At 36.6% G+C, this 12,474-nt stretch overlaps 1 protein-coding gene across 1 annotated transcript in view; it reads left to right on the forward strand.

Moving 5' to 3' along the window:
• Positions 1–12,474, forward strand: part of ZDHHC17 (zinc finger DHHC-type palmitoyltransferase 17) — a 73,701-nt gene that overhangs the window by 16,769 nt on the left and 44,458 nt on the right. The window contains exons 2-3 of the mRNA XM_062613796.1: positions 807–910; positions 8,038–8,160. Coding sequence (XP_062469780.1) covers positions 807–910; positions 8,038–8,160 — 227 coding nt within the window. The remainder of the gene's footprint in view (positions 1–806; positions 911–8,037; positions 8,161–12,474) is intronic.

Below are 12,474 nucleotides of genomic sequence, written 5' to 3' on the forward strand. Positions count from 1 at the left end.
AAATAAAAAAGCGTGTAGCAGCTGTGTAAAATCCATTGTTCAGTTCTAGCTTGTTGAGCTGACTTTTGCATGCATGTAGTTTGTAAAGAAAAATGGCATCTTGCTGCCCTGTCAGTACAGTGTTTTGATGTAAATTCCACCAAGGGAAACATTGAGGGTTAAAGCGTTGCCTTTCTTCAAAAGAATTAAGTTTGTAGGGAGCTGTATCTGGCGAAGAACGTGTCACGGTCATGTCATTGATTTCTGAGACCCATAGGTTAAACAAAAAAAGATTACTTCTAGAGCTGGGACTGGAGTTGAAGAATCAAAGTATTAGTAGGTTCTAGTCACTGGTATTAATCATTCCCAATTAATTTGTTTTCTAGAAGGTACATGACTATGCTATTTGAAGGATTACGTTTATCTGTGGTAGAGTAAGACTTCATGAGTTTATGGCAAATAGCTTTTTTTAGCTATGCTACATTGTATTTATAAACCCCAAAATCTAAAACTAAACAAAAAAAATTACTGTTACTTTTTGTTAACCTTTTATAAAGATACTCCAGTGTAGGCTTTAATGGAACTCTGCTATTACAAGTCATGTTTCCTTGGGAGGTGTTGGAAATCTGTACTAAGGAATGTGGTGGCCTGTTTCGCAAGATATAGAAATGTGGCCAGTCAGCTTACCACCTGCAAATCTGGGTAGCTTTATAGTTCACTGAACTGGGTACTGGGTTTAGTTTGCTTACAGCATTATTATTATTTTGTTTGAGTAACTTCAGTAATTCTGATTTTGATATTCTAATAGCAAGTTTTGTAATTTTTAGGAAATAAAGCCTCAAAGCCATTACAACCATGGATATAGTGAATCTCTTGGACGGAAAAGCCACATTGATGACTACAGCACTTGGGACATTGTCAAAGCCACACAGTGAGTTTACTTTTGAGTGTTAGATTTGTCTATGTCTGTATTAGCTGAAAAGCAGTGAAATGGATTTTATTGGCACACAATGGGAGGTGAACTGTATTTGTGGGTACAGCAGTAGAAGATTTCAGAAGTGAACTCTACAAAATCATTGTTAAGACCAATTTATGAGCATTTTATGAAAACATGCTGGAGGAATTATGGTAAGCTGTAAATATACATGGTTGCTGGACAGACTGTTGGAAGCGAACATATGGTTTTCTTCCTGTTGGTAGTGATGTTTATTTTCTGTAGGTGATGATTAAGAGGTAAGTGGGCAACATTGATACACAGACATGAGGGTTTCCTTGATTTGTCAACATCATTTATAGGTTAGAAAGAATATGTGTCTGTGTAGTTTCCTTGTCTTTGATCCTGCTGTTTCACTGCTTGTATGGAACTGAGCTTATTGCTGAGAAAGGATTGTAGAAGTAAACTGTGCAAACTTAATAATAGCATTATTAATGCAGATGAGTTATACAAATTTGCCTTCTATACAGTCCTGTAGTACACAGTAACTCCCAAGACTTTCTGAAGAATTGTCATGAAGGTAGTTTTTAGCTTTTTGTTGTTTACCATTCAGAGACTACCACGACTGTCACTTCTCTTCAATGAACTGAGGTGGTAGAGAGTTTTGTAAGATTTTTCTTGTACCATTGATTTGAATGCTTAAACTATTCTTTCTCTTCCTGAGCTAATTGATTTTTTTTCCTCTTAATTTTTTTTCCCTTTTTTCCTAAAAAGCGTCTTCTCCAATTGAAAGCAGCTTTGCAGCTCTGCATGTGACATAGGCCCCATATAGGTTTAGGAAGTATGTACTTCAGTTTTTGTTTTGAGTTGTGAGGAGTTTAAGTTCCTGAAATAGATGTTGGCTGACTCAGCAGTTGTTGCTCTAGATTCTTTAATAGCAATACTACAATCTACAATCATCATATTTGAAGATTTTTAGAAATGAAAATACTGTCACAACATCAAACTATCTGCTTCTTAAAAGCATAGAAATACGACAGCAAAAGTGGTTTTACAGGCTACCTGCTTCCATCCTTGTATGCTCATTGCATGTTTAAAACCCTAAAACGCATTTGTCCCTGCTAGCCCTCAAATTTAGGCTGATTATGCTTTCAACTGAGTTATAATTCTTTTCTAGTCTCCTCAAACAAGAATCAACAGAGCTGTGAGTTATCCATTATGTTCCTTCCCAGTCATGGAAAGATGTGATTTACAGAGAGGATGACTATCACTGAAGAGGAGTATAGTTCTGTATCATAGCCCTCATGGTTAATATCACAGGGAAGGGGGACTGTCAGCATGGGTATATGATCAAGTTGTGGTATCCAGATAGCACCTTCCTGACTAGAGGAAGAACTCACCTTTAAGTATTTACTAGGATTAGAAGGCTATGTTATGTAAAGCAGCTGTCTTAAAGGGAAAAATCTCTGAAATTTAAGGCAGAAAATAAAACTCACCAAGTATCATAATGCTTGAAATAAAAAATAAAATAATGCTAATATATTTATCCTGTTATTAAAAAGATATACAGTTCCTATTAAAATGATGTAGTTATTCACTTTTGTAGAAATAAAATATTTTATATACATGAAGAATAGTAGATCTTATCCTCTACCACTTGCCCTCAAAAATCAATATTCACTTAGATTAAAATAACTGGTGACTTACTTTCTGTTTCAGTGCTAATGTAAGTAAGGTGCCACAAAAAGTTCTGTAAAAAAGGGGGAACATAGGTCCTTAAACATTAAAGATTATGATGAAAAATGGGATAAAAAGATTTAAAACTCATCTGTACTTCATATGTGCTCTTTGACTGTAGAATTCTATTTTGAGATGTTGAGTTTATGGACACAGGATTACAGAGAAATAAAACAATGTTAGTAAAATAATGCATTTGCTCTTGTGTTTTTCATCAAGGGAGAATAAGAGCTTGCGAACTGCACACGTTTTTCCAAACATATTTGTTCTTTCTTATCTTGTAGAACTGTTTGTGTGCTTTGTCTTCTTAGTCTGTAGATTGGACACTTGTTAAATTAACATGCTCATACACACATACACTGAGCTACAAATCTAATAACCTCTTAGGATCAAATTAAAACTTTGTATAGAAAAATATTCGGATGATGTTCTCATTGCAAATATGTATTTTATATTTTTTCCCCATCATGTTCCTGATAAGTTCTCCCACAGGTGTGGGGCCCTAAGGCGTGATTTACACCAAAAAATAGGCTCTCAGTGTGTTTGTTCTGCAGAAACTTGTGCTGGCTTGAATATCTATTGTTATAAAGGACACTTTTCACTGGCTTTGTTATAAACCTGTCCAAGGGCATGTAGGTAGTGTTAAAGTAGTAGTGTTTTAGCCCTTTGTCTTGCAAATGTTATGGTACGTGTGCAATCTCTTAGCATCTGGTATTTCGGTTCTAGCAAAATTATTTGGTTCATTCATATGAATGTTTCCTCTGTGCTTCTGAAAGCACAATCGGGCTGCTCATGTAATTGAAAACCTGTTTTCAAAGCAGCAGTACAAAAATCGTCCATTCTTGCCTTTGCTATTGCAATGAAGGAACATTAATAATACTTCATACTTAATAAGTATTTCACTTTCAACTGCACAGAAAGTGTTTGGATTTCTTCTGTCTCTACAAAATTGGAGGGTGGGCTGTGTAGTGGATTCATTTCTCTGAGATAAAATTTAGTGTTCTCACTGGAGCTGCAAGGGAATGGAGTCCTGTAAAAAGAGTTGTGATTTAAAAGTGAAGTTTAATGGGGAGATGTTGGGTATGTTTATCTCTTCTGGCACTCATTGTCATCCAAAGCTGGAGTCATAACTTTGAATGTGATGTCTTGGCAAGAGTGCTCTGTTAACATAATAACTTTAAGTTTCTGCCTACGTTGTTTTAAATCTTTTAAGCCACGAAACTAGGTAAAAGTAGTTAATGTTCACAGGTAGAGAAGTGTATGATGGATTATGACTAGGAGAACAAAATCATGCAATCCTAGAATGGTTTGGGTTGGAAGGGATCTTAAAGCTCATCTAGTTCTAACCGCCCTGCCACGGGCAGGGGCACCTTCCACTAGACCAGGTTGCTCAAAGCCCCATTAATCCTTGCATTGTGATTTTCAGTTCAATTGATGCACCTTCTGTTTGTAGTTGAACCTGAGCAAATTCTCACTATGCTGAAAGTGTGTCAACCAACCACTATGAGCATAGGTATTAAACATTAATGGTATTAATGAGTGCTTTTGTGACTCTTAGTGTTAAGTGCTCAACTGTTAAGATTTCATTATCACAAGATTAACTTTTGTTAGTTTTATTCATTGAGGTCATTCAAAATGAAGTTGTATGCATTGTGAAATAGTGCAGCACGAAAGATGAAATATGCTGAATCTTGCTCAGAAAAAAATTGACAGATACATTGGAGAACATGCTTTTCTCCTCATTATTTCTCATGATTCATGGGGTAACTGGTAAGAAAATAGGATACGTATGGAATAATTTAAATCGGTGAGAGTTGGCCAAAGTGACAGTTACTCCTGGCTTTTTTTCAGCTATTCACAGGAGAAGATGGGCAGATGTTGACGTGGGTATATGTTCTCTATGCCTGGTCGTTTGTGCCCATAGAGTTTGATTTTAGGGCTGAAAATGAAATGTATCTGCAGTTCACATGGAAGGCTAATATAACCACAACTGCTTAGACAATTTGAGGCTTTGGAACACATGCAAGAGCTGAATTTCTCTTGTCTCTCAACATCACTTTTAACTGTTAATTAAGCAGCTCTTGAGTTGTCCCTTTGCTGTTGAAAACAAAACTATCTTGCTGTTTAATGCAAAACCCATGAGAAGGTATGAAAGGCTTTGGTAGTATCTAACCGCCGTCGTTCATGGGAATGAGACTTCAAAAGATAAAAAACCAATCATTTTTCTACTAATTTCATTTCCAGTTAAAACAGCTTTGATTTGAGTTACAGTGACATCAAGCTGAGGGAGTTTGCTCCTGGCTTACCTACTGTTTGTTGACATGGTGATGTGCTCATTGAAGAGAGATTCCTTCCTAGTACTGTGGCCAAATTTTATGTTAATTGTGGCAAAGCTGGCAGTATCTATTTCCAAGAGTCGATGTGCTTGCAGAAAAAGATTAAAAGAATGGATTATGTGTTTAAAATGCAAAAGCCTTCTAGGATACTATTTTTGAAAGTATTAAATGCAGGATAAATTTAACCTGCAATGACAAATAAAATGTTACAGATAAGTTACCAAAATGGCTTAAGAGACTGTAATAGTGAAACAAGCTTGCACAGTGGTATTTTTGCCCTGGAAGAACTATTTCAATCCCTTTCAGAATAAGGGAAGTTCAGTAGGATGCTTTAATTATACTTCATATTGATGTTTACAGCATGACAGTCACCCTTGAGAATTCATCCAAATGCTTGAAAATTTGTTAGATTAATATATAAGTGTCTTGTATTGTGAGGATTTGACTCCGGTCCTCCTTTCCTTGCTCTTGAAGGGCAAGCCCTTTATAGCAACGTTATAAGCACAGTTATGCTGAGTGTCTGAAAGAGATGACTTTCTCATTTTGTAGTCTAACAGTGCGTCATGAACCTTTGGGGAAGGCAAGGTGAAATCAGCTGCAGCAAATCAATGGAAGAAGACTATAGGTAGTATGTGAGAGAAGAATGTTTGATTTCTAGGGCAGAGCTCAAGAAGCCATGACCGCATTGGATTTGGTGGTTTATTTTGTAGTAAAAGAACCTGGTGTTGCCAGGAAGAAGAGCAAATTGCAATTTCTTAACCTTTTTTGCTAGGCAGATTTTGTTTGCCTAGATCCATAAATCCTTTTGTGACAACTTAGAAGGTACAATTTAATAATTCTTCAATTCACTGTGTTACATCTTTTGTTATTCATTATGATTGAGTTGAAGATACTGAAATAAATTGCTAGGAAGAGTCAGACTGATGGTGACTTAAATGAAAAATCGCTATATATGTCATACTCACTTAAATTTTTGGAAAGTATTTTGTTTTCCTGGGAATACTCTTCAGATGTATTGCAGAACTTCGTGATCTATTTTGTGGCCAAGTGGTAAGAGGTACCTTGAAGTTTGCCTTCCAGTCGATAGGAGAGGAAGTCTATGATGCTAAGCCCAGAGAAGAATCTGTTCCTGCTACTCCTTGTATCTGAATCCATCCCATCTTTGCCCAGGACCTAGAAGCAGTGATGGGTGAATCCTAGAGAGTACTGTTTGTAAACATCAGTAGAGCATAATTACAGCATCCTGTCAGGACTTCTCTGGGGGCATTGCAAAAGCACTCTGCCTCAACAGGCTGAAAGGATGATTCACATGCTTGCCACAGCTCTCCTTCATTTTCATATCTCCTGGCCTTTTAAGCAGTGGGGTGGGGGGAAGTCAGGAATGGCATATGTTAAGGCATTTGAACAGGCACTCATCAGACTGCACTGCTGATTTAGACTGGGATTTGGGAGATAGTGCATCCCAAGTTTTGCCAGACTTACAGCCTTATCAATTTTCCTGGCAGTTATATGTGTCTCACTATGTGCATCTTGTCTGGCTGGTTGCGTGTTTTTAAGACTTTGTAAACTAAATCTCTTCTCTTCCCCCTTTGCCAATAATGATTAAAACCTAAGCTTTGTTGTGAAAATTATGCATGACTACTGCTTTTTTTACTCAGTCTGAGGGACCAAATTTTACAGGGTTGTTGCCAATTGGTATGTTCTTCATATAACAGTCTTTGTTCTCATTTTTTGTAATATTCGGAAAGATTATAGGTATGGCAGCAATTTCTAGCATTTTTCATAATTTCTAGTGCAACTTCCCTAAGAAATTGAAAGCAACATGTTCTAGGTAGATTATGTCTAGTATTCCATTTTATTATTATTTTTTTTTAATAGTGTCCACTGGTTTATGTGCTTCAAACCTGTGATAGGCTTGGGAAGTTTTCCTGAGGTTTGTTGACTTAGGTCACTTGAGGCTTCACTATTGGAGCACTGTCCAGGTTGAGGATCCGTTCAGATATATGACAGAAAAAATAGCTACCCTGAAATGAAGGTCTGTCTGTCAGTTATGAGAGCTGATCAAGTAGAGCAGAAGAGCCTTAAGTTGCCTAAGGCTGTCTCTTCTGCAGAAAGTAGAACATAGAAGCAGCATAAGAAAAACTTACTTAAATTCAAACTTTAAGAGGCTGTTAAAATTCTGCTCTAGCAGAAGTTGGATGTCACAAGGCAGTGATCTTGATTTCAGGATGTGCACACACATCAGTCTCCTTCTTGAGACTTGAGAAATCCCTGTGGGTTGTGCAGATGTTGAGATGTGATCTTTGCTTACTTTCATGCACTGCTTTTATTGTCACTAAAAATAAATGGTAAAACAGTGTAAGCTTCAAGCCAGACTTTATTTAATGCTGGAGTTAGTCCTGAATGAGATACTTACATGATGTTTATGCTTCCTGATTTGTTTCAACTTTCAAAATGTATGCAGATGGATTTTTTTTGTCATTGAAGGTAGGTCACATTTAATAGTAATCTTTAATAAAAGAATTTAATATGAAATTGTAGAATTTTGAAATGGTATATAAAAGAAAATGGTACTAATTTATATCAGGAAGATTGCTATTTGTTATCTGAGAAGAAAAATGGGAAGTGTTTGAGCTTGGTTAGTGTTTGTAGTTAACCTAATGATCTTGTCATCTGCTGAATTTCAGTAAGATACTATCAAATCAGTTAGGTAAGGTCTTGCAGTCTTCAGGAGATAGAAAGGAAAGAGAACTGAGGTGGGAGAAACAAATGTAGTTTGATATATTGCCTTGCTGTGCTGTATAGTTTTCTGTGCAGACAAGTTTTCTGTAAAATCTTGAGCAGATTAACTTCTATAATAATTGATATAACTTCTGCCAGTGGAAGCTTCTTGTTGCAAGAGATCTATAACCTTACATATACAGAAAGTAAAGATTCTTCTTCATTTCTCTGTGGAAGGTTTTGTGTTGTGACCGTAAGTATGATGTTTGCCAAATGCATTTTTATGTAACGTAACAGCTTCAAAAAAACAATCTTGTTTTCTTCTTCAAGGTATGGAATATATGAACGATGTAGAGAATTGGTGGAAGCAGGTTATGATGTACGACAACCAGACAAAGAAAACGTAACGCTTCTCCACTGGGCTGCAATCAACAACAGGATAGATCTGGTGAAGTATGTATTACACCTTAATCATAAAGTAGTCATGCTCTTAAAAATTATTGAATTGTTTTTTTAAGGTGTTAAATAATCTTGAGTTTTGTGAAATCTCAGTTTTTGGTTTTGAAATCTGGGGGAGGGGGAAGAAGTTAGCAGACCTAATTTACGTTTCAGCATCAATATTTTGATGATACAGGTAACAGAAATAAGACCTGTTATATGTCCAAAACTCAAGCTCAAACTCTTCTTAGATGAGATAAACCGGTGGAACAGCTATTAAGCTGCACATGCAATTTCTTCATTGGTTCTTTATTTTTTATTTGGTTTAAATACCAAATTTTTTTTTTTTTTTTTTTGAGGGGATGTTTGGTACTAGGTTGTAGTGAATGTTGAAGAAGCAAGATTAACATGAGGCAAGGGGTAGTTCCTACTTGATTCAGCATTTTAAGAAGTTCTAACTTAAATGGATTCTTTGCATTTTACAACACAGCTGTTACAAAAAGGTAACATTGTAGCACCTCTTCTTGTGTTTAATAACAAAATTTTTAATAATGGGAGCTGTAGCATTTGGGGTATTCTTTTGCTTTTTAGTTAATAAAATCTAGACTGTTTTCAAACATATTATCTTTCAGAACTTGGAGAGCTTAAATTCTGAGGGGATAATTCTTGTTGTTTAACAAATCATGAATGCATATGGAACATGTTGGTTTTGTTCCCTCTACCAGTAAACTGCAAAAAAATGACATGAACTGCATATTTTCAGTCCTCCTCAAAGCAATTCTTATTAATGAGTGTGTGTACTTACACATAAAACCAAATGCAAAACATCTTCATTTAAACATATTCTCCCCATGTATGTCCTCCACCAGCACCTTCATCAGACCAGATCCTGAGTTTCTAGAAGATCTCAGGTTCATGTTTCTCTTCTTGCGTTTAAAGGACTTTGTGTCCTGATGCAGTTCTCTTAAAAGATGATTAAATGGATGAAGACAGGTAAATAAGATTTGTATCTGATGAGAAGGGCTTTGGGGTCCTGAGCTTGCTGGCGAAGCTGACTGCAGTGCAGCCTTCTGGTAAAAAAGGCCAGTGGTATACTGGGTCCTTATTAAGAAAAACAGTGCCAGCATGTTGAAGAAGGTGGTACTTCTCTCTACTTGACTGTTTAAGGTGAACATCTGTGTGAAGTTGTTGGTTCCCCTTTGCAAGACAGATATGGACTTACTGGGATTGCAAGGATGATTAAGGGACTGGAACATCTGACATAAATAAATGCTGCAAGTGCTTGGGCTTCTTAGCATAGAGAAGGCTTTTTTTTTTTTTTTTTTCAGTCTATATAGGATCCATAGAAAGGATCTTATCAATGTATATAAGTACCTGAGATACCTGGTAATATAATATCTGGAATCCTATTGCTGTATATAAATACCTGAAGAGAGGGCGTAAAGGAGACAGAGCCAGAGCTTTCTCATTAGTGCCTAGTGGCAAGACAAGAGGCAGAACATGAACACATGTGAAATTCTGTCTGAACATTACAATACACTTATTTTACTGTGCAGGTGTCTGAGGACTGGCACAGGTTGCCCAGAGAGGTTGTGAACTCCTCATCCTTGGAGATATTAAAAATCCTACTGGACATGGTCCTAGACAACATGGTCTGGGTGCTTAGATCAGGGGTGGTTAGGCTGTGTGTTCTCTAAAGGTCCCTTCCAAACTGATCTCTTTTCTGAAAGAATATTTTGATTATATGCAGTAGATATCACAGTAGGTTTTATGTCTTTGTTGTGGGTAGAAGCTTACAGTGGAAACCATAATTCTGCATTTGGTGTCTTCCTTTCATAATAAAATAGGTAAACAATGTGCTTTCTTTTTTTCACTGAAAGAGAGCCTCTTGCAGAAGTGATGCAGGATCCTGATTTAACTAAATAACCTGGTTTGGCTTTTTTTGTGAGAGTACATTGTAGATCCTATCGTGTTCTTCCTTTTCATTCCATTTTACTTCTGGGTTGTCCTGGGTCTTTATGGCTATGACTTGCTGTGAAATAGCTGAAATGCATACAATTTTTCAGATACTCGTTTTTCTTTCGGAAAAGAAGAGCATCTAAAAGCAGTTGTATTTTGAACTCAATTTTTTATCCATCTTGAATGCATAATGAAATACATGCAATGAATTGTTCATCTTCTTTGGGCTTATTTGGAAGCCATATTTGGTAGGTCTTTATAATGTCTGAAAAGTGGCTAGCATTGAGACAACTATCATCATTTAAAAACATGAGCCAAAATAGGCCTGTTTTGTGGGTAATGTTTCTGTATTAATTTATGTATGGTTTCTGTATTAAGCTTTGCAGTGCAATGAATCTATCTGCATGATACTTGATTATCAACTTAATGCTTTAGTTCACTAGCATTTTATGTATTCTACAGCTTTTTTTTTTAAGAAAAAAAATGTGTGGGTTTTTTTTTGGTTTTGTTTATTTCTGTTTTTTTTTCTTAACAACGAAAAAAGCCTCCTTCCAGAAATGTGTCTGGGGACCTTCTGTCATTCGTAGAGTAAAATTGGCCCTAATTTTAAATTGCACATTGGTCCTTCTTTGAAGCTGAATTTGTGAAAAGTACTTCAGCATGCGATTATTTTGTGGTGTATTTATCTTTCCCCCACCCCCCTCCAAGCATGTTGCTAACAATTTCCTGCTATAGCAATTTGACATAGAGATGATTCAAAATGCCACATCCAGACAAATGGAAGTCTGCTTAAATTTGTCTCAGTTGCCAGTTAGGTCTTCGTTACAGGTTAGGAAGATCTCTCCACCTATGTTTGAGTGTTGGAAACTTGTTCCGAGAATTTTAATTCAATGTAGTTTTAATTGTTCCAGCCCTGTCTCTTTCAAATTATTTTACTATGAGCCCTGACAATTAAATCTAATGTGTCTGATTCTTCCTTTTTATTAAAAAATACGTCAAAGCTCTTGTCCCTTCTTGAAGCTTCCCTACCGCTTTGACATACTGCATAGCATTTTCTTCCTGCTGTTTACTGAAGTGTACGTGACTACCAATGTGTTTAACTGTCTCTAGAATTTCTTCCCCCGATGCAGTTCTTGTGCTCTTAAGTTCCTCTGTCTTTAGGGGGTCTTGATTTATTTTAGCTTATATCACCCAGCACATCAGGTGCGCTCTCACTCTCTCTTCTGAGAGACACTGTTTATTCTATTTCCTTAGCATGAAATTTTGGTTTTGTTTGATCCTATCACATCTTTATCAAAGTCTCTGCTATTTCCCTATTGTGTGCAGTGGATAATTTCATTAAATATGTTGGCTAGTAAGCTTGGTATCACAGAGATGGAGCCTAAGTATAAGTGGTCTGCTCTCATGATACCAAATTTCAGTGCCTTGCTTACTGGGTATAGACTGTGTAAGGTCTTCCCAATGAAGTACCTAAGCAGCTCATTTGTGGAGAGCGCAGGCTTAGAATTACACTTGTCTTAATTTTAGTATTTCCTCATCCTATTTTGAGACTTGAGATTCAATCTGGATAATGGTGAGACCCATTGATATTTTATAAGAAAGACTACATAACATTTTCTTAGTTCTACAGCATCAGTGTCAGACATCCACAGTTACTCTTTGTTTCATTATGACATTGATCTGTTGGTCTGTCTTCAGTTTTATAAAAATGCAAAAAAATTGGCCTTTTATCTCTACAGTTCCTACTGCCTGAATTTCCCTGTTCCCTGTTTTGAACCTGCAATTCCCTGTTCCCTGTTTTGAACTTTCTTCAGACATTAATTCCTCTTTCACTTTTCCTCTTTCTAGCAACAGTTGACTGTGTGCACTTTGAGTCCGCAAGCATTGAATGCAAGCTGGGGCAGTTTTCAAATGCCTGACAAAGACTTAGTGATCCTAAGTGGGTATCAGTGGAAGTATTTTCTTCTTAAGGCGACCTCTTTTCAGATCTGCTTGCTTTGAATGTAAGTAGATTGCCTAAATAGGACTTGCACACTTAGCATCTTCTAGAGTGGAAGATTAAATGATTCACTGAGAGTAGAATAGCCAAGTTCTTCCTTCTACCAGGGACATTCCCATCAAGCACAACGTTCCTTCTTGAAGATCTATCTAGACAAGGAGATTAAGTTCTCAGTCTGGTTTTGCAGAAAAAAAAATCTCACCATTTTTGTGTACTGAATATGAAATGCAGTGATAAATCTCAGCTTAGTCTAAGAACACTCTTAAGGAAACACAGAATGTGCCATCTGGCAGGAGATCACCGCCTTGTCTTGTCCCAGTTGTCAAACTGCAAGTTCTTCCTTCTAAATAAAACGCACTAACCAGAAGCAG

Source organism: Pezoporus occidentalis, unplaced genomic scaffold (genome assembly GCF_034315485.1).
Source record: "Pezoporus occidentalis ecotype Australia unplaced genomic scaffold, CSIRO_AGI_Poc_V1 ctg17, whole genome shotgun sequence".
Lineage (NCBI taxonomy): Eukaryota > Metazoa > Chordata > Aves > Psittaciformes > Psittacidae > Pezoporus > Pezoporus occidentalis.